Source organism: Corythoichthys intestinalis, chromosome 17, assembly GCF_030265065.1.
Source record: "Corythoichthys intestinalis isolate RoL2023-P3 chromosome 17, ASM3026506v1, whole genome shotgun sequence".
In the NCBI taxonomy this organism is placed as follows: Eukaryota; Metazoa; Chordata; class Actinopteri; order Syngnathiformes; family Syngnathidae; genus Corythoichthys; species Corythoichthys intestinalis.
The window spans coordinates 38941769-38963930 of record NC_080411.1 but is presented as its reverse complement, the minus strand read 5'-3'; the positions used below and the strand labels follow the sequence as shown (position 1 = coordinate 38963930).

The 22162-nt window shown below is 38.2% G+C and overlaps 1 protein-coding gene across 7 annotated transcripts in view; it reads right to left on the bottom strand.

The window, feature by feature from the left end:
* The window catches only part of LOC130905156 (transcription factor 4-like), a 356325-nt gene that overhangs the window by 48517 nt on the left and 285646 nt on the right, over positions 1-22162 (bottom strand). For all 7 annotated transcript variants that reach the window (XM_057818269.1, XM_057818267.1, XM_057818270.1 and 4 more), the window contains 4 exons: positions 16505-16575; positions 16300-16378; positions 8759-8838; positions 8275-8484 (listed from right to left, as the gene is read on the bottom strand). In XM_057818269.1, the coding sequence (XP_057674252.1) occupies positions 8275-8484; positions 8759-8838; positions 16300-16378; positions 16505-16575 (440 nt within the window). The remainder of the gene's footprint in view (positions 1-8274; positions 8485-8758; positions 8839-16299; positions 16379-16504; positions 16576-22162) is intronic.

Sequence of the window (22162 nt, the reverse complement as noted above, 5' to 3'; positions counted from 1 at the left end):
CAGTATGCCAGTTTACTTATGTCCAAACCCTAATCCTAACCCTATGTCCATGAAAAGAAATAAAGCCTGCTGTCAGGACAATAAAATAAGATTTGGTACGTTAACTGTAAGAAATATTTTCTCGTATGTGCATCACCACATTAAGCAGGATGATTGTATGTTTAGTCCCATTGACTGTACGAGTATGTATGTCTTTTGAACATCTTCAGAGTAGAGGTATAGATCGGGCTTAAAAAAATCCAGCCCGACCCGGCCCGATCAATTAACTTGATTTGCAGGCCCGAAAACCCCCTGAAACTTTATGTTATATTTGTGAGGACTCAGGAGAAGAAGGAAATGCGGGGATCCGTTACGTGGTTGCGTTTTGTGTGATCACATTTGTGACGATGCCTGTGCATAATCATAAGAAATTAAAGCCAGTCTTTTGTAACGAATTCTTACTGTTAAACAAGACTGTAAGATGCATATTCAATAAACATTTATATATTTTACAAATGTGTCTGTTCTATCCGTGGATTTGACTTTTATTTTAATCGCTTCGAATTTGCAGAAAAAAACGCAGGTTTTCTCAATGTTTAAATAGTCTACATATTTTTATGATCATTATAAATGCATTTACACAACGAAATAACACTGGAAAAGTTTGTTAAATATATTCGTTTACATTCAGCGAAGCCGACACAGGTTTCTGTATAGAATCTTCAACAATCAATTTGAAGCCTTTCCATACCCCACTCCTACCACTTTCCGAATCACACGACGTACAGTGTTCTTACCCAGATATTGAGCATCATCGATGGAATACATATATTGTCTGCTGGCGAAATAGCGCAAGGACAGGCACACATTCTGCTCGTTGTGAGGGCCTGACTTCGACAGGGGAGGCGTCCCCCCAACAAGTAACGAATTCCCTCAGGTGAAAATCTATCTTTCGGGTGATTTTCATTTCTATTTTTTTCAGTTGGAGTTAAATCATTCTGGTATTTTTTGACCTAATATGGTCATCTAATAGATTATAGTATAATAATAACAACAGTTAGATGACCGTATAATGACAAAAAAAATTATGCTACTGTTTTAAAAATACCGTATTGGCCCGAATATAAGACGGTCTTTTTTGCATTGAAATAAGACTGAAAAAGTGGGGGTCGTCTTATATTCTCGGTCTAGACATTATACCCATTCACGACGCTAGATGGCGCCAGATATCATTGAAGCGATGTTCTGTCATTACAGATCTCAGCTACTTATTTTATTGCAATGTTTTACATGCAATACTTACATTTAGACTTCACGTTGATGGTTAATGCAGTTATTGCAATTTTGTTGTTTTATCACAATAGATTGGTTTATTTACATTTCAAAAACCAGAAGCCATATGTTAACGAATGTGATTGCACTTTGGTCTACATATTTAAATGTTCAGATATTAAGATTTGATTAGGCAAAATAACATGCTTTTTCACTCAAATATATTGTTATAATCATTTGTTTCAGATGTACTGTAATTATTTTTCTATAAAAATTTGGTGTTCAAAAAGTCTTTTTTTCAAACTTCAGTCTTGAAAAAGAGGGGATCGTCTTATAATCAGGGCCGTCTTATATTCGGGCCAATACGGTAAATATATAAATAATTACTCAGTACTTGAGTAGTTTTTCCATTGAAAGCTTTTTTTACCTGTACTTGAGTAAAATTTTCCCGATGACTTCTGAAGAAATATTATTTTGAAGTAATGCTACTCTTACTTACTTTTTGGCTCTACCCACCCCTGATGTGGAAAGAAAGGTGAAATCTGATGTCGAAAACAGAATATATAACTATTTGTTGCCTATGAAAAGTCATTATGTGTACTTTATTTTAACGTTTGCAATGTATTTGTAAGTTTTTGATGTAACAATAAAAGTCCATCATATACACAGTATGATCATAAGTTTCCTTGTTCTTACATCCTTTTTTTAGTGATTTTTTTTTTTTTTTAATCACAATCTTTGTTCAATCTGAGACTCAGACCCACGTTGTACGAGACAATTATAAAGGTTGTTTAAGTTAATTAATATAATGATTTCCATAAATATAAGATAAAACAAAGCATGTTCAATGAATGCAGGCTTCATTCGCTCATAAATATTCATGACAAATACAAAGGGTTGAGTTGACTCAAATGGCAGTATTACCATACCACAGGATGTACAGTGTAATGAAATACAATGCTGTAACAAAGTATTGAATGAATTGAGTATTGCATTATAAAATCAGTGTTAATAGTATGAACTAGATGGAGTTAGGTTGAATTGCAACAGGGTCCATGGCTTCATAGACAAACCAATTTAAACTAATTAAAAAAAAAAAAAAAAAAAGAAACCATTTATTTTAGCGCTCCCTTTACTGTGAATAAAAAGAATGCTCTAATCCAGTAAATTAATGTTTTTACTTCAGAAAGTTTTATTCAACCTTCATAGATCCACTGTGCTTTAGAATGCTATATGTTTGGAGTTCATCTAAATTTTAATATGATCAAATGAGAGTAATAGTAATTTGTTGTCAGCTAGTTTACTTGATGTTTATTCATGCTCCTACAATACCTACCAACCTGTACAAGAGTACGGGTATTAACTGGGCATGTAGCTATTTTAACTATGAACATCTCACATGTGCTTTCATTTAGGAGGGCAATGAGATAAGAGCGCATGTGGAAACGATCGGGCAGTTTAACAACGTGTTAAGACTCCAGAGCATTCTGTTGAACGTCTTAGCATAGGTATTTAAAAGCAACAAATGAAGGGTCATAATGTTCAGATTTCAGTGTAAATGTTCAAAAATATAATTATATTTGTTAAAAATGAACTTTGTAATCAGAGCTTTTTTTTTTTTTTTTTGTGTTTTTTTTTTTTTTTTTTTAGAGGACGTGTTCAAGTTCATTACTTGATTTTAATACTGTATGTGTATCAATTCCCTGATTAGCAATAAAATATATGGTATTTAGTTTGTATGTTCCCTTACTGGCTACGTATCTTTCTCTTCTCTTACACACATCCGTCAGACACCTGTTTTCCCAGAGTTATGATGACCTCAGTCTGCAGGCATCTCTCCTAAACAAAGCCAAATTACATACAGCTGAATGTGTGTGGATGTCAATATGTGAGTGTGTGGTAATCATTGATTTTATTAAAAGAGCATCTTTGTAGTTTTGAAGAGAAGTTAATTTTAAAGATAATCCTATGCATATGTAGCAAGATATTTATTGAACAACAAAAACAAATATCACCAGAATTTTAATGCATGGCTCCAGCTATCGAATGTTTCAGTAGTCTAATGAAAATTGTATGAGTGGTTCTCAAACCACGACCTCAAATATTATTAAAATACAATCTGAACTATATATAGCAGGGGTAAATTAGTTAACTGTCCCCACTATCAAAACCACTGGCCCAGGTCACTGGGTCAGTTATTGATCCCAATAATTAATAAAAAAACCCAATTTGCTTGAAAAACATAAATTACAGTAATCTTTTTAGTTAGATTTAATCAAAAGTGCAGCAAAACAGTGCAAAAACATGAATCTACTGCAAATAATCCTATTCAAATTCCATAATAATATCCATGATCACTCCAGTATCGCCGACATGTTTTTGTTGGGAGCTCCAGTGGGATGCAGGCTGCGGAGCCCCGTGGCTGGGCGAAGCTTTGCTGTCTTCCCCTTACCACTGTCTGGAAGTCTCCCCTGGCTTGGTTGTTGTGGCAACAATTTAGAAGTCAAAGAGATGGCAAAGGCAATTATGTCTAGCGATTTTCAAGCTAGACTGTCGTTATGTCGATATTATTTTCTTGAATGAAATGAATTGAATTAAATATCACGTTATGTTCATACCATAGGTTTCATCCTCGTTAACATTTCTCTTACTTACTTGACTGCATATACGGGCACTGATCTGCACACCTCACAGTAAACCTTGTTTCTTGTCTCATCGCAGCTGAGCCAATTCCAGCGGTCTCGCTACTGGGGCTGAAAGTTTCTCTCCCTTTTCTTTTCATATTGGATTTCGCTTTCCCTCACCTCCTCCGGTGACGTTCTCTTTCTTGAGTGGTCTTTTTTCCACGGTGCTTGACCGGGTGCCAGGGGTTTCAGAAACATGTCCTCTATTAGTATAACATTAGGAGGGTACTTTTATACTGGCAATCAATCAGCAGCAGTAATCAGGTTTTAGGGAATCACATCGGAGCGAATGAGGTGTGTTTATGCCTCACTGAGAGCAATGGCTGGCTGCATAGACTGTAAGGTTGTCTTTGAACGGAATAGCATAATGTCATCAAAACATGGAACCACTGGGAATTAATGTGAAATAAGATTTTTTTTTTTTAAATTGACGTATTATTTTTAGTAGCCCCACTAGGCCAGCGGTTGGAGCATTCTCGTGGCCCTGATGGTTTTAAAAGTACATCCGGGCCATCGGGCCATTGATACTGTCGACCCCTGTATAATAGCCTAGGACTATAGCCCTAAAAAGCACATTTTACTGTTCCTGAGTAAGAAATGTAACAATGCTTACGCAGCAACATACAACATGCAATCAGCTTGTTTATGTCTTTTTGGTTGCAGGCACCTGTAGATGTTAACATGGTAATGAACAGACCGCAGTTTAGACGGTGGTCATAAATAATTGTGCTCCAGGGTTCTGCAGTTCTCATGTTACAGTATGTAGGTAAGGTACATTTTCACTTATTCGCAAATCACTGTTGCTATCTTCCGGCTACATAAAAAAAAAAAAATACAGGTAGTCCCTTGGTTACGAACGAGTTCCGTTCCTATGCTGACGACGTAACCCGAATTAGTCGGAATTAACTCTTTAAGTACCCCTTAATATCTTTTAAATCTCAAAATAACTATCCAAAAACATGTACTATGTTTTGTCACTGTACTGTCCTCGCTTAGCTAGACAGCGAGCTAAACTGTTATCTTTCCTTTCTCACTCGGCTGCGCGACTTTTTTGTGTATACTACTTACCTGCGCCAAAATAAAAGCATGCATAACAAAACAAAAGTCAGTATTATAATGAAATATCAATAAAATAGAGTAAAAAAAAATACTGTGAGATACCATACCTTTAGCCAAGAATCAAGACTATTTTACGTCCATATCTAAAAAGAATTCAGGGATTTAAGCACATATTCCCAAAAATTTCAAAGTAAAAAGCTCTTTGTTATGATAAGGCGGCACCACAGTGGTTTAAAGACTGGCAGCACATTCAACATATTTACGTAAAATAAATGCTAACTGCCCGTTTTTTAGCTTTTAACCAAGAATTGAGACTGTTTTACGTCCATATCTATAAAGAATTCAGGGATTTAAGCATTTATTCACAAGAATTTTCAACGTAATAAGCTCTTTGTCTGTGTTTCCACTCGGTCAGCTTTGATGGAGATAGGCCCCCTATTAATCGGCCCCGTACCCCGTATCCCATCAATATCATTATGAAGTCTATGCACCAGTATAAAAATGTTTCATGATGAAGACTACCAGTCGCAGTTTTTGCGGGAAATATATGTCGCCTGCCATTTATCTTTGCCAATTAAATATACTCACTTGTACACTCCACCTTTGACATTATACAATATTATTCTAAGTGGATTTTACTGACAACAGGCTTGACTTGACTAGGTTTTTCTCATTTGTCCGTCTATGTATGCTGTATATCCATTGGGAAATTTCCGGTAGATTTGCAGCCACATTCAAATTAAACTTTGATAGTTGAGTTGAGTTGTAAACTTCTAGTAATCAAGTTACTTCTGCTTGTGTTTTTGCATTAAGTAGCACTGCTGCATGTGATTCAATTCCTGGGATTATGTTTTCGTGAACCAAAGGAAAGCAGTACGGTAATTGCGGCTGCATCCTGTCCTGACTTCAACAATGTACATCACTGAGCACTGAAATAACACGTAATGACGTGTTCTCCAAAACCACACCCAGTAGTGGGCAGATTATCATACAAAACCATCTGTGATGAGGAAACCAGGTGTTTGGGTCAGTCTCAAGCTTAAGATGTGTGCATTTTCATTATTTTAAACCTGAACACATCTCTTTCGCAATATGAACACAACTAACGCAATATGCTAACTAGTTGGAATAAAGGCAGAGGTTGCACGACAATGTGTTTGTCTTAAACAAAGATGCAGTTCTGTGACCTGGGTGAAATACACACAGATACAAGGACACAAGCACACGCCTCTACAACAGGTGTTCTCCATTAAGAGAAAACACTTCCAAGTAAATACTACCACTGAGACCAGTGGGAGTGTGACAAAGCTCCTGAACTACACCAGTGAGGACAGAGCATAGTGTTGCTAACGTCACCGAGTGCCTCAAGTGTTGAGTGTGTATATAGCATCCATTCCTCAGTCAAAGATGTTAACAGAAGGGAAAACAAAATCCCATATAATGTGTAATTTTGTATTCATAGGATATTAATTTGTTCTGTTTCAGAGATTTTTAGCTATGAAAAAAACATAACAAAACAAAACTACAGGTAATTACAATTGGAATGCATAATAAGCACATTGAAGCCTTGATACTGATCTTTGAAAAGATTTTAACGTTACATGACAGACATATTTAAGTGAAAAGGCTCATGGACATCTTTTTATGATTGGTATGTACTGTAGTATGCACATATGTGTCTATCAATAAGAATTTTCATGTACAAACTGTATATAAATACTGTAAATAAACACACTAGGCCTGACGTAACATGCTCAGGCATCTGAAAGTGTTTCCAGGTTTCATAATGTTCTTCACATACCACCTCTCCCACATCCGCTAATCTCCCAGTAGTTTACTATTTCCAGGAGACATAAAAGACGGCACTCAGTTATGTCCAACTTCATGTTTTCTATTCAAACAGAAAACTGCTTGCTCTTTTTGCATATGAACAATACATAATCAGTATATACTAGGAATTTACCGAACACATACGTATTTCTGCATGTCCCAGTCTGAGTCATCTTATTTTGAGGACCTGTTGATACCGAGTCCTAATCCAATACCTTGGAAATTAAATTCCCTTGTCAAGAATCACGAATCTGCACTGGACAAGGTGATGATGCTGGAACTTTTGTTTGGTGCTGTTCCAGTGAGATTTACAAAGATGACTGCCTGAAAAAAACATCAAGACTCCCTCAGTCCTTGATGATATGGGGCTACATGTCAGGCTAAGGCACTGGGGAGATGGCTGTGGTTCAATCTTCAATAAATGCACAAGTTTACATTGAAATTTTAGACAACTTTCTTATCCCTTCAATTCAAAATATGTTTGTCAATTTCCAAGATGACAATGCATCATGCCACAGAGCTAAAACTGTTAAAGCATTCTTTGGAGAAAGACTCATCCAGTCAATGTCATGGCCTGTAAATAGCCCAGATCTCAACCCGATTGATAACCGGTCGTGGTAATTGACACAAAAAAAAATGTCTACAGCAAGGCTCCGACCTGCAAGGATGGTCTGGCAACTCCAATCAAAGAGAGTTGGCACCAAATTGATGAAGAATACTCCATGCCGCAGAGACTGCAAGCTGTCATAAAAGCCAGAAGTGGTGCTACTAAATACTAGAGATGTGTTTTGATTGTTATTTCTTTGTTTGTTTCCCATGATTCCATATTTTATCTCTCAGAATGAAATGATTCCATATATATTTCCCTGCTCTATAAAATTAACATTTATTGACCACCACAATATTTTTTTTATTAATTTCTTTTAGTGTTTCTGAATGCTAAAGAGTTGCACTTTTGAACTAATTCATTATTTTTTCAAGTTTTTTATTTGAGTTTGTTCTACATATTTTTTGTTCTATATATACGTGAATACACACTACCGTTCAAACATTTGGGGTCTAAGCAACCCTAAACTTTTGAACCGTAGTGTACATAATGAAAAATCCCTTATGATACACTATGCTTCAAATGTTTGGTGTATATATGCTAGTATTAAAGATGCACCGATACCGATACCAAAAAATCTTAGATGTATTTACAAAACATGCAAGCCTAAAGCTTCCTGTAGCAGCCTGCCTTCAAGCTACTGCACGTCTTTCCGAGGTCCTACCGTCAGTCAGTGGCGGCCACATTTGCCCACATAGATGCCTAATCAAAATCCTTGTTAATCGGCTTTTTTTTTCCTGTTAATCGGACAATGGCCGATGTTGGAAGAATGTCCAGATATCGGCCACCCGATATATCACTCGACGTCTAGTATACTCAAAAATATCATCATTTTGGACATACCATGAGTGAGTGTCTGTTGCCTGACAGTAGTCCCGTTCCGTAGCCACTTCCAAGAGAACCCATCGCGCCGTTGTGCGTGTGTGCGGCCCCAATAAGGCCGTGCATGTCACCGTGTCCACTGGTCATGGCTGTTGATGTGCCTACAGCATGGCTTCGCAGTACGTGGATTGCATCGTCCAAACGTTCCAAACGGTCCTCGATGCGACTTTGCTGCAGATTGTAAACACATTTTTAAAATTTGTCAATCTCACGTAATCCCTCTTGCTTACCGAGTGTAGCCGGCAAATTGTTTACACTTTCTACACAAATTTCAAGTTGAACAGGGCTCTTGTTAGCTTTTGAAACATTTTTCTATTCTAAGAAATATGACGGGTGAAAAAGTTTCACTGTTGGAAGGGGAAACTGTGAAAATACACTTAAGTGTGAATTCAAGAAACACCTCATATATATTTTAGCCACTCAGTGGAGGTGTGGGTGTGCATACCAGCGAATGTAGTGGAGCCTCGTAGTTTGGCGATGATGCCCCCTGTCCGCCATTCCTGGACCAGACAGCTGAACTGGCAGCTGGCATAGAGGGAAGCAGACATTAGGAGTGGAGGCCAATACAATATCCAAATAAGGATTTTTTTTCTGAATCTATGGTATTCATTTAAAGATTGTCAAGAAAATATAATTGGGCAAAGTTACATAATGGAGATGAGATTGGAATATATTCAATCATGTATTTTCCATGCTGCTAATCTTCATGAGGGTCGCGGAGGTGCTGGAGCCTACCCCAGCTCACTACGGGCAGTAGGCGGGGTACACCCTGAATTGGTTGCCAGTCAATCGCAGGGCACAATGAGACAAACAACCATTCATGCACAAACTCATACCTATGGACAATTTAGTGTTCAGTCAGCCTAATAACAACTTTACCTATGTAGATTATGGGTGAAGGAGGTAAAAACATTCATAGTCATGACACTGAACGTCAATAAATACTAAGGCAAGGCCAGTTTAGAGAAATGTGTTTCTTGAGTATATAAGCATGACAGACACATGAATTGTACTATTTGGCATTAATAAATAGGTTTGAATTAATATTTTTATTGTTCATTTTACCGTAAAAATGTGAAGTAAACAATTCGGTATACAGAAAACAAACAAACAAAAAACATCTTATCGCGTGAACCGTCATGTGCCTGGTCCTTCTCTACAAATTGTCAGCATATTCCATCACACTTATGCGTCACAAAGACAGCGTCAAAAAGACAGTGTGAGCCTTAATGTGTCACAAAGAACAACTGAGAGCACAAACATGTCACAAAGAACAACTGAGAACAAAAACTCTTGCATGTAGACTGTCCATTACTGCTTAACCTGATTGTTTTCTTTGCCTGCCAACATCAATGAAATACTGTGTTCACGACAAGCAACCGGTTCCTCCGTCTCGTACCTGACAGTGAAGTTCCTCAAGCTAGCAAAATTATCATGTCATCTGTACTTTGAAATCAGTGTTTTCATTTGCTCATATGAATGTGACCGTTGACGTTCATATTTCTTAACCACAAATGTCAGCTACCTTATATATTTGGTATAGTAGTGTTATTTCCATTGAATTGGTCAGTCAATATTTTACTGCAATTGTTGAAAGCACTGAACAACACAGTATTTTATTTCTTCGGATATTTGTTTAATTTTGGAACTTTTTTGTGTTTTTTGCCATCCGTTGCACATATTAAGGACTAATAACCAAACTTGGTACCTTGTACACCTATTGTTATGATGATTTCAGCTAGATGCTAGATACAGTAAAGAAAATAAGTATTTGAGCACCCTGCTATTTTGCAAGTTTTCCGACTTAAAAATCATGGAGAACTCTGAAATTTTCATCGTAGGTGCATGTCCACTGAGAGAGAGATATCCTAAAAAGAAAAATTGTAAAATAGAACTCTTTGGTCATAATTCCACTAACCACATTTGGAGGAAGAAGAATGATAAGTACTATCTCAAGAACACCATCCCTACTGTGAAGCATGGGGGTGGTAGCATCATGCTTTAGGGGTGTTTTTCTGTACATGGGACAGGACGAGTGCACTGTATTGAAGAGAGGTTGACTGGCGCCCTGCATTGTGAGATTTTGGGGAGCAAACGCCTTCCTTCAGTCAGAGCATTGAAGATAGGTCGTGCCCGGGGTCTGCCAACATAACAATGACACGAAGCACACAACCAGGAAAACCAAGGAGTGGCTCCGTAAGAAGCATAACAAGTTTCTAGCATGGCCTAGCTGGTCTCCACACCTACTCCCAATAGAAAACCTATAAAGGGCGCTTTAACTCTTTGTTTTTCAGCGACAGCCAAGAAACCTGACTGATGGGTGGGCTAAGATCCCTCCTGCAGTGTGTTCAAACTTGGTGGGAAACTACAGGTAAGGTTTGACCTCTGCAAACAAAGGCTCCTGTGCCAAATATTAACAATCGTTTTCTCAGGCATTCAAATACTTGTTTGCAGCTGTATCACACAAATAAATCGTTAAAAAAATCCTACATTGTTTTTTCATGATTTTTCTTATTAGATTATCTCTCACACAGTGGACATGCACCTAAGATGAAAAATTTTGACCCTTCCATGATTTCGAAGTGGGAGAACTTGTAAAACAGCAGGCTCTTCAAATACTTATTTCCTTCACTGTAATATATAGTAAAAATAGAAAATTAAAAAATTTTTTTGGTCTGATAATAAAATTACGGGATCTCTTCACATCTCAATCCTTGGTGTTTATTATGGATGGCATGTAGAAAGTTGAAAGGTTTGAGGTGAAAAGACAAAGAGTCTTTACACTGACAAAGTCTCTCTCACACCATGCTCAGTTGTGATGTATGAATGTAAATGGCAAATGAAAATTAAATAAACAAAAAAAAAAAGCACAGGATCTTCTAACGGAGTGCATGCAAATATCAGCTGTTTGAAACACTACTCTGTAAGTGTCTGATTAGTATGGATCTTTAGCAATCCAAACATGCTTTGTGGCTCTATTTTGCTATTTTTTTATTTTATTTTCCAGCCTGAAAAGGTTATACCCAAATCGACAGGTCTCATTCATTAGCTGGTAGAGTGAGATGAGAGACACTTGTTGAATTTACATTAACATGAGGCTTTCAGAGATGACAGGCAACAACAGCATCAAGTGTGACACTATTATTTTTTGGTTCAAGTAGCATACAAATTAATTCTAGTGGGTAATCAAATTAAATTGCTGGAGAACCACATTTGAATTTAGTCTTCATTGAACATAACCTGCATGTTTTAAAATTTGTGTGTGTGTGGGGGCTCTTCTAAAAAGAAAACACACAAAAGCAACTTGAATCCGACAAAAAAAACAAAAAAAAAAAAAAAAAAAGGCCACTAGATACTAGAAAGATGCTTGTTCACTTCTACTATTGAGGTGCCCTTGACCAAGGCATCTCATTAATGAGTTTTCATCCTCTTCTGCAGCCTATATAACATTAGTATAGCCTACACAAATTTTATTCATGACATTTTTCTGTGTTGTGTCACTAACATTGTCCATTTTGTGTTGCAACCTCACAGACACACAAAAGATCAGTATAAAGGACAAACGGATTCGACGTATACTATAAAGTTCAGGATGCCACATACTGTATAACCACAAGGGTATCCAAAGACCTGGTCCAATGTTACATTTGTTGTTAAAACATTGCACAACTGATAATTGTATCAACAAAGTGGAAGGAATAAATGGATTTGAAGTTGATTTACTGTATTCGCCTTCACATTAAATCTCATTTTTGTTTTCTCATTTCTTGTACAGAACTATCACTTAGTATGCTCCTGCACATGGGTAATACGTTGATTTCTGTCATATTCCTCATTGTTCTTAGCAGTGATGTTTTCATCAACAATGACGATAAGGAAAATATTTCGTCGATGAACAATTTTTTCATGACGATGACATGACGAGCTTAAAACGTGGCTTAGGAGACTAGAACATAACGAGACGAATGCCAGTTTTCGTCTGATGAGATGACAACGAGACAAAAATGCGACATCGTTTCTGTCATATGTTCACAACCCGTGACCTTTTCATATTGTACGTCAGCTTGCATCGTAGCAGTGTTTGGGTCGTGTCACTCATGTCACATATGCTGCACCTCTCGCTCCTCACTGGAGTTTAGGATGTGCCTCAAGCTAGGCTGCGCTCCATCCTTCTTGCTTGGAGACACGGCAAGATTTGTTTTCTTATCTTGGCAAGAAAGAGTATACAATGTGGCTTTATCCTTTAAAGGTCTGTGCTAAGTGATCATCAGACGCAAAATGTAATCCTAGCCTTAGCGTAGCATTCGAGTTAGCATTGTCATTAGCTTCAGAATGGCGAGCGTCCTCTTAATTATTATTATTAATATATTTTTTTAAACCTATCCTGTTCTGCTGCTTGACACGGAAAATCTAAAGCCTCTTTCACACACATATCCCGGTAAATTTCCATGTAAGTGTAACGGGTACACGCAGGTCCGTATTGTGCGGTGCGTGGAAACCTCACTCCCGATGGGGGCGCTGGCGACTAACCGTCAGCTTGAGCTTATGGCTTGGTGGTCAGTACATCCACCTGCTGTGTGGATGCGTCGTGCGTCGCGGGTTCAAGTCCTGACCGGCGCGCACCGGTTACATTGGTGCCGTGACCCGGATTGGCAGTGAAGGTTTCGGGGGCAGTTCTGTAGTGGAGCGTGGATACCTCCCTGCCGATGCCTTCATGTGGGTGCGCTGGCGGCCAAGCCATCAGCTCAAGCTTATGGCTTGGTGGTCAGTGCATCCGCCTGCCTTGTGGATGCGTCATGACACGAGTTGGACACTCTCACAGACTTGTCCAGCTGTGACCGGGGAATTTAACACTTTCTTTCACATAAGCCTCATTCCGGGACTTTCTTGGGAATTATATTAAACGTGACCCGTGGAATGTCCATGTACTCTCCCTGTCAGTCGACCTGGGAAATTACGTTCACATACAAGGGCTGCCCATTTAAATCCCGCGATTTTCACGGTGTTTCGGCGTGTGTGAAAGGGACTGAGTGTCCGATTGATCTGAACAGTTTTAATGTATTACCTGGGAGTATGACATACTCCAATTGTGATCATTCAACATGCCTCGTTTATTAGTAGAAAAGTAGCAAACAGGAATGAGTTATGCAGGGACAGAAGAAAAGAAGGAGAGTGAGACAGAAGAAGTACAAACACTTGGCTAATCTGGTCAGTAAGTCTAGAGGATGGTAAACTTTTTTTTTTTTTTTACATACAGTTTGTGGCTACTAGGTTGGTTTAATCGAAATAGTGTACTGCTTTTCCTGCTGAGTGTGTATTATCATTACAAAGCTGTCATATTTCGTTTAGACGCTACAATATGTATGTCTGTATATGTCCATTTGACATTGTTGGAAACCTTTATTTATTTTTGGACTAAAACTTTTGAATTTTACAGGCATAAACATTTTGAGTTACTGTCGACTAAAATTATATGAAATTTGCGATTTGAGATTTCATCGACTAAAACTATACGAAGACAAAATTATTTTGAAATGACTAGAATATGACTAAGACTAATGAGTATTTAGGTCCAAAAGACTAAGACTAAGCCAAAAACAACACTCGTTCTTGCGCCTTGCTCCCGGATTTTTATCAATGAATTCATCTCTGAACTTGTGTATCCCTTCTTGTTTGTTCCCCTTTATTCAGATTAAAAACTAATTTCCACATCCTAATTGACATACAATCACCTGGGTACATTCATGTGCAAATATAAATATCTATTAAACGCCAGGGTAAATTGTTTTCAGTCCAACACTGTCAAACACCCTTGCAGCATTATTAGCCTTGGATATCAATTTGCATGTAGTTTGTGCTAATAGGTTTCATTGCTAATTTGTAAAAAGTGGAGCGACTTTGACATGATCATAAACACCAATTACGGTTATGCAAACAGGAGCCCAACTAGCTATAATAGCAAAGAGGGGAAGAGGGGGAATAAGAAGGGAGGGTGGAGTGGGCTGTGGCTCATGCTCACAGTGCCTGTAGGTTTGTGAACAATTTGTCGAAGTGGTGCTCGTAATTAAAGCTATCTGTCACAAGGCTCGGCGTAGGAATATAAAACGATGTATGTCGCTGCCACAATTAGAGACAAATTCAAAACAACTATTATTAGGAGTCATTTTTCACTTTAAGGAATAGGACTAGGGGGGAGAAAAGACACAAACAGGTGAGCTCATTGTATTGTTAGTTTTATTTGATGCCCATCTCGTTTTTATCTGATGTAACATGATTTGAGATTTTAAACAAGTTCAGGTGACAGTACAGTCCTAATGATCGCATACTGTATAAATACAGTGGTATGAAAAAGTATCTGAACCTTTTGGAATTTTTCACATTTGTGCATAAAATCCCCATCATATGTGATCTGATCTTTGTCAAAATCACACAGATGAAAAAACAGTGTTTGCTTTAACTAAAACCACCTCAACATTTATAAGTTTTCATATTTTAATGAGAAACAATGACAAAAGGAGGAAAAATAAGTAAGTGAACCATCACAATGAATATTTTCTGGCCCCACCCTCTGGCAGCAATAACTTCGATCAGGCGCTTCCTGTAGCTGCAGATTAGTCTGGCACATTGATCAGGACTAATCTTGGCCCATTCTTCCCTACAAAACTGCTGTAGTTCAGTCCTGTAGTTCCTGGGATGTCTGGCACGAATCACTGTCTTTAAGTCAAGCCATAGCATCTCAGTGGGGTTCAAGTCTGGACTTTGACTTGGCCACTCCAGAACGTGTATTTTGTTCCATTCTGAAGTTGATTTACTTCTGTGTTTTGGATCATTGTTTTGTTGCAGTATCCATCCTCTTTTTAGCTACAACTGTCTGAGAGACAGCCTCAGGTTTTCCTGCAAAACTTCCTGATAAACTTTTGAATTCATTCTTCCATTAATGATTGCAAGTTTTCCAGGCCCCGAGGCAGCAAAACAGCCCCAAATCATGATGCTCCCTTCACCATGCTTCACAGTGGGGATGAGGTGTTGATGTTGGTGAGCTGTTCCATTTTTCCTCCACACATCACGTTGTGTGTTACTCTCAACAAGTCAACTTTAGTTCCATCAGCCCACGAAATATTTCGCCAAAACTTCTGTGGAGTGTCCAAGTACCTTTTTGCGAACATTAAACGAGCAACATTTTTTTTATTTTTAGACAGCAGTGGCTTCCTTCATGAAGTCCTCCAATGAACAACATTCTTGGCCATAGTTTTACATATAGTTATTAGATATTGGACTGTGCCATGATTATTGTAAGTCTTTAGCAGACACTCTAGGGTTCTTTTCACCTCTCTGAGTGATCTATGCTGAGCTCTTGGCATTATCTTTGGTGGACGGCCACTCCTTGGGAGGGAAGCAACAGTGCCAAAATCTCTCCATTTGTAGATAACTTCTCTGACTGACGATTGATGAACATCCAGACTTTTAGAGAGGGTTTTGTATCCTTTCCTAGCTTTATACAAATCAACAATCCTTGATCGCAGGTTTTCAGACAAGTCTTCTGATTGATGCCATGATGCACATCAGACACTGCTTCTCATCAAGACAATTCTTACTAGGTGTGTGTTTTACAGTGGGCAGGGCAGCTTTAAACCACTCATCAGTGATTAAGCACACACCTGACTTAAATTGTTTGGTATAAGTCAGTTTCAATTGCGCCCTCATCTGTCATTGTCTGTATACTATCCTCATTAAAATAGGAAAACCTATAAATGTTTGGGTGGTTTTAGTTAAAGCAGACACTATTTTTACGTCTGTGTAATACTGACAAAGATCAGATCACATTTGGTGGTGATTTTATGCGGAAATGTGGGAAATTCTAAAAGGTTCAAATACTTTTTCATCCCACTGTAGGTAAGACTGAAACACTGATTCTCGCCTCCCTGGGTGTTTGCGTTTGGATGGCGTTGATGTGTATTTGCTGGATGTCTGACTTCATGTATCTACCTGTGAGGGTAGGCGGGGAGCCCACTGGAGTTGAAGGATTGGACGAGTAGCTGTTGTTCGTGTGGTCAGGAGAGTAGATCTGAAGAAACAAAACAGGAAAGGGAGTTAAGTGGCTTTTGAAAACAGCAAAGATAATGAGTAAAATGCTCCACAATTATATAAAAAGTCTAATAGATAATATTAATTGTGTTTTTGCTGTACTTACTGAGGCAAGTGCTTTCCCTAAGGCGTCTCCTGTCTGAGAGCCACTGGCTGCTCCACTCTGTGCTCGGTTAGCTATGACACATACAAAAACACACGCACACATACACAGACACACGCAAACAGATGTGAACAGGGGAGGCAGAAAGGTGTGTTCTTGACATTAAGGATGCTGCTGCATTCAAACTAAATTTTCTTGCAACATTCCTTCGCACATTCCAAAAAACATACAGTTGCAAGATACATTCCCAGGACTGCCGGTAATTCCAAACCAGATATGTCGTTACTTTAAAAATCGAGTATATTTTTTGTATACAGTCATGCAGTAGAGATTTTAGGGACGTGATTCATTCTGGAGGGTCTAAATACAAATATATTGAAAAAAAAAAGTGCATCGATGAACAGTAATCAAATTGAATCTTTAGCCCAGATCAAATAATGAACTGGCAAATGATTTGCATCTCCACTACAGATCAACAATAGTGGGATTTGCACACTACACACCCCAAATATCCATCCGACCCTCAAACTTCAGACCAAGTTGTGACCTTACGTTTTGTTGACAATCTAGTCATACAATGTACAGTGGTACCTTTGCTTACGAAACTAATTGATTCTGGAAGTAGTTTCTTAACTTGAAAATTCTGTAAGTAGAGACGCGTTTTCCATGTAAATGCCATAATCCGTTCCAAGCCACCCAAAATTCAGACATAAATCTTTTATAATGCATAAAAAATGCATCAAAACATGTAACAAATACATGTTAAAATTAGATTATTGCACAATAAATATAACATCTGAGTTGAGCATACTGTAAAAGAAAAAAAACAAGAATAGAGTAAAGAATAACAGTTGATACACTCATGTAAAGCTGTCGGAACACGGGGGAAAATGAAGATGACATTGGGATATACACATACACGTACACATACACATACAGTAGAGTTACTCTTAGCCAATTGGATGCCATGATTGCTGGGCAATAGCCAATGGCAGAGCAGCTATAAGTATGTTACGTTCAATAAACTCTGGGAGCTGCGAGTACCAGCCATACTGTATTTTTGCCTTTCGTAAAAAAGGCAATATTTTCCTGTTGAGACGTGTCTTAACCTGAAAATGTTGTATGTAAAGACGTTAAATAGAGGTACCATTGTATTTATAGGAATTCAATTTTATCGGCGCAAACTAACCATATGTAAAAAACTGAGTCTTAAAACACAAGATCTGAATTTTGAATTATCAATCATTGTTTGCGGTAAACTTCCTGGGTGTGCTCAAGGAAGAAAAAGTTGCGCTTTAGAATCTTGCCAATACTGTATACAAAAAAAAAAAAACAGAAAGGGAAATAAGGAATATAAAAGGAGGACAGTAGTACTTCTACTTACGAACAGCTCTACATAACGAATTTTCAAGTTGAGACACCTTAACAGGAAAATATTGCGTCTTTATTTTACCCTTATTCTATTGTTACCCTGCAATAATCTCACTGTAACATGTATTTATTACATGTTTTGATTCATTTTTATGCTTTATAAAATATTTATGTCAGAATTTTAGGGGGCTTGGAACAGATTCGGGCATTTACATAGAAAATGCGTCTCAACTTACAGAATTTTCAAGTTACAAAACTTCTTCCAGAACAATTAATTTCGTATGTAGAGGCACACACTTTATTGCCTCCTGTTACGAAAGAAGTTTCAAGATACGAAAGGCAAAAAGTACAGTATTGGCTGCTCCTCTCAGCTCTGAGAGTTTACTGAACATAACATACTTATAGCTGCTCAGCCATTGGCTATTGCCTAGCGTCTTCCTGGCATCCAACTGCCTAAGATGGACCTCTTCTTTATGTTTATGTGTGTATCAAAGCGTCCTCTTCATTCACCCCTTGTGTTCCGACAGCTTTACATGAGTGTATTCACTTTTATTCTTGATTCTTTGTTTTTTTTTTACATTACATTTTTCACACTATAACTCTTTATTTTATTGTTATTGCACAATAATCTCATTGTAACATGTATTTGTTAGCTGTTTTGATTCATTTCTATGTTTTTTAAAAGATTTGTGTCTGAATTTTGGGGGTCTTGTAACAGATTAGGGTATTTACCGTAATTTTCGGATTATAAACCGCAGTTGCTGACTGTATTATGAGATATTCACACCTAAAGATATTAACTAGTAACACTTTATTTGACAGCGACGTCATAAGACTGTCACAAGAACCTCATAATAATGACATGACACTGTCATGAGAATTAATGAATGCTTATGACAGATGTCATTTAGTGTCATCCGGCAAATTATCTCACTTTTGAATGGATGTAAAAGATCTGAGCTGGACATAAATTTGCCGGACGATACTTAATGACATCTGTCATAAGCATTCATTAATGCACATGACAGTGTCATATAATAATTAGGACGGTCTTATGACAGTCTTATGGCGCCGCTGTCAAATAAAGTGTTACTAGTTAATATCTTTAGGTGTGAATATCTCATAATACAGTCAGCAACTGCGGTTTATAATCCGAAAATTACGGTAAATACCCTAATCTGTTACAAGACCCCCAAAATTCAGACACAAATCTTTTAAAAAACAGAAATGAATCAAAACAGCTAACAAATACATGTTACAAAGAGATTATTGTGCAATAACAATAAAATAAAGAGTTATAGTGTGAAAAATGTAATGTAAAAAAAACAAAGAATCAAGAATAAAAGTGAATACGCTCATGTAAAGCTGTCGGAACACAAGGGGTGAATGAAGAGGACGCTTGGATACACACATAAACATGTTCACCCAAATAAATAAACAAATAAACCGCATTGGATTATAAACCGCAGGATTCAAAATAAGGGAAAAAGTAGCGATTTATTGTCCAAAAATTATTGTACACGGAAAACGCATCTCTACTCACGGAATTTCCACTTGAGGAAAGTACTTCCGGAACCAAATAATGTATAAATGTAGAAATGTTCCTATTTTGTGCATATAAGGGCATTTATTAATTTCTAAAGGTTGTCCTTCATTCATTAATTTTCCATGCATTTTTTCCTCACTAGGGTCACATGGGTCCTGGAGCCTATCCCATCTAACTCCGGGCAGTAGGCGGGGTACACCCTGAATTGGTTGCCAGTCAATCACAGGGCACAATGAGACATACAACCATTCGGGCACATACCCATACCTATGGACAGTTCAATCAGTCTACCACACGTTTTTGGGGTGTGGGAGGAAACCGGAGTCCCTGGAGAACCCACGTATGCACGGGGAGAACATGCAAACTCCACACAGGAATGCCGGAGCCCAGGATTGAACCCTTGATCTCAGGCGGACTTGCTAACCACTCGGCCACCGTGCCGGTTGTTGTAAGAATTGTAATTGTGTTTTGGATTGTAGTTGGGGTATATTTAGAGTCCAAGTAAAAAACAATAAAGCCATTATCAAATATTTTAGTCGGGCACTTACTCTTGATAAACTTTTGTAATTTGTGGAGGTTCTTGGTCCCTAATCCTTGCAAACAGCAAGATTGACTGTACAACCAAATCTGTTTCACACACATGCAGAGTGCTGATGCCAGAGAGGAAGGATGTGACCTCAATGTACCAGATGAACTTTCACACAAACACACACACGCATGCACACGTGGTTACACGGAGATAGAGCGAGAGCCCGACATGCTCACAACTCTTGCATATGGAAAATGTACCTCTCATACACAAAATTTAGGCAGACACTCGCACCCATTCAGTTAAAAGATAACATTTCACGTCAAAAGAATGTAATAAAGAGGTTGTCAAGACTAAATTCCTATCACTGATTATACAGGAGACTGAAAGAAGATTTACAGAGAGTAAGGCAGCAACAAAGAGGGAAAGGAAGCAGCATATGTTTTGGGGTTAAAGCCTGTCTTACACATGCCACACTACTGGCGTAGTAAAGCATTCAGAAGATTGCTACTATAAACCGCACATATAAACACCGAACATAGGCATCGGGAAATTATTTTTCATAAATGCAAGATTATTCCACTGAAGAGATGAAAATGGCATTTTTCTGTCTGACTTCTTGATCGCTTCAAAGAGAAAGGGGTAATCTCATTGTGTTTCCTGCCCGTTTTATTTTACAAAAAAAAAAAAAAAAACAAACACAAACAAACAAAAAACAGCAATACTTTTGCAGGACATGAATAAATGCTTCTTAACTTTCAATTATGTAAAAATACTGCGACATGAAACTGAAGGAAAGTCGAAGTTTTTGTGCCCTACCAGTGTTGTTTTCTTAAAAAACGACAATATCGAAAATAGTTCGTCAATGAACATACAGTGGGGCAAATAAGTATTTAGTCAACCACCAATTGTGCAAGTTCTCCTTCTTGTAAAGATTAGAGAGGCCTGTAATAGTCAACATGGGTAAACCTCAACGAGAGACAGAATGTGGAAGAAAAAAAAACAGAGTCACATTGTTTGATTTTTAAAGAGTTTATTTCCAAATTAGAGTGGAAAATAAGTATTTGGTCACCTACAAACAAGCAAGATTTCTGGCTGTCAAAGAGGTCTAACTTCTTCTAATGAGGTCTAACGAGGTCTAACGAGGCTCCACTCGTTACCTGTATTAATGGCACCTGTTTTAACTCATTATCAGTATAAAAGACACCTGTCCTCAATCTCAGTCAGTCACACTCCAAACTCCACTACGGCCAAGAACAAATAGCTGTCGAAGGATACCAGAGACAATATTGTAGACCTGCACCAGGCTGGGAAGACTGAATCTGCAATAGGTAAAACGCTTAGTGTAAAGAAATCAACTGTGGGAGCAATTATTAGAAAATGGAAGACATAGAAGACCACTGATAATCTCCCTCGATCTGGGGCTCCATGCAAGATCTCACTCCGTGGCATCAAAATGACAACAAGAACGGTGAGCAAAAATCCCAGAATCACACGGGGGGAACTAGTGAATGACCTACAGAGAGCTGGGACCACAGTAACAAAGGCTACTATCAGTAACACATTGCGGCGCCAGGGACTCAAATCCTGCACTGCCAGACGTGTCCCCCTGCTGAAGCCAGTACACATCCAGGCCCGTCTGCGGTTCGCTAGAGAGCATTTGGATGATCCAGAAGAGGAATGGGAGAATGTGTTATGGTCAGATGATACCAAAATCGAACTTTTTGGTAGAAACACAGGTTTTTGTGTGTGGAGGAGAAAGAATACTGAATTGCATCCGAATAACACCATACCCACTGTGAAGCATAGGGGTGGAAACATCATGCTTTGGGCTGATTTTCTGCAAAGGGACTAGGACAACTGATCTGTGTAAAGGAAAGAACGAATGGGGCCATGTATAGAGATATTTTGAGTGAAAATCTCCTACCATTATCAAGGGCATTGAAGATGAGACATGGCTGGGTATTTCAGCATGACAACGATCCCAAACACACAGCCAGGGCAACAAAGGAGTGGCTTTGTAAGAAGCATTTCAAGGTGCTGGAGTGGCCTAGCCAGTCTCCAGATCTCAAAGATCTCATAGAAAATCTGTGGAGGGAGTTGAAAGTCAGTGTTGCCCAGCGACAGCCCCAAAACATCATTGCTCTACAGGAGATCAGCTTGGAAGAATTGGCCAAAATACCAGCAACAGCGTGTGAAAAGCTTGTGAAGAGTT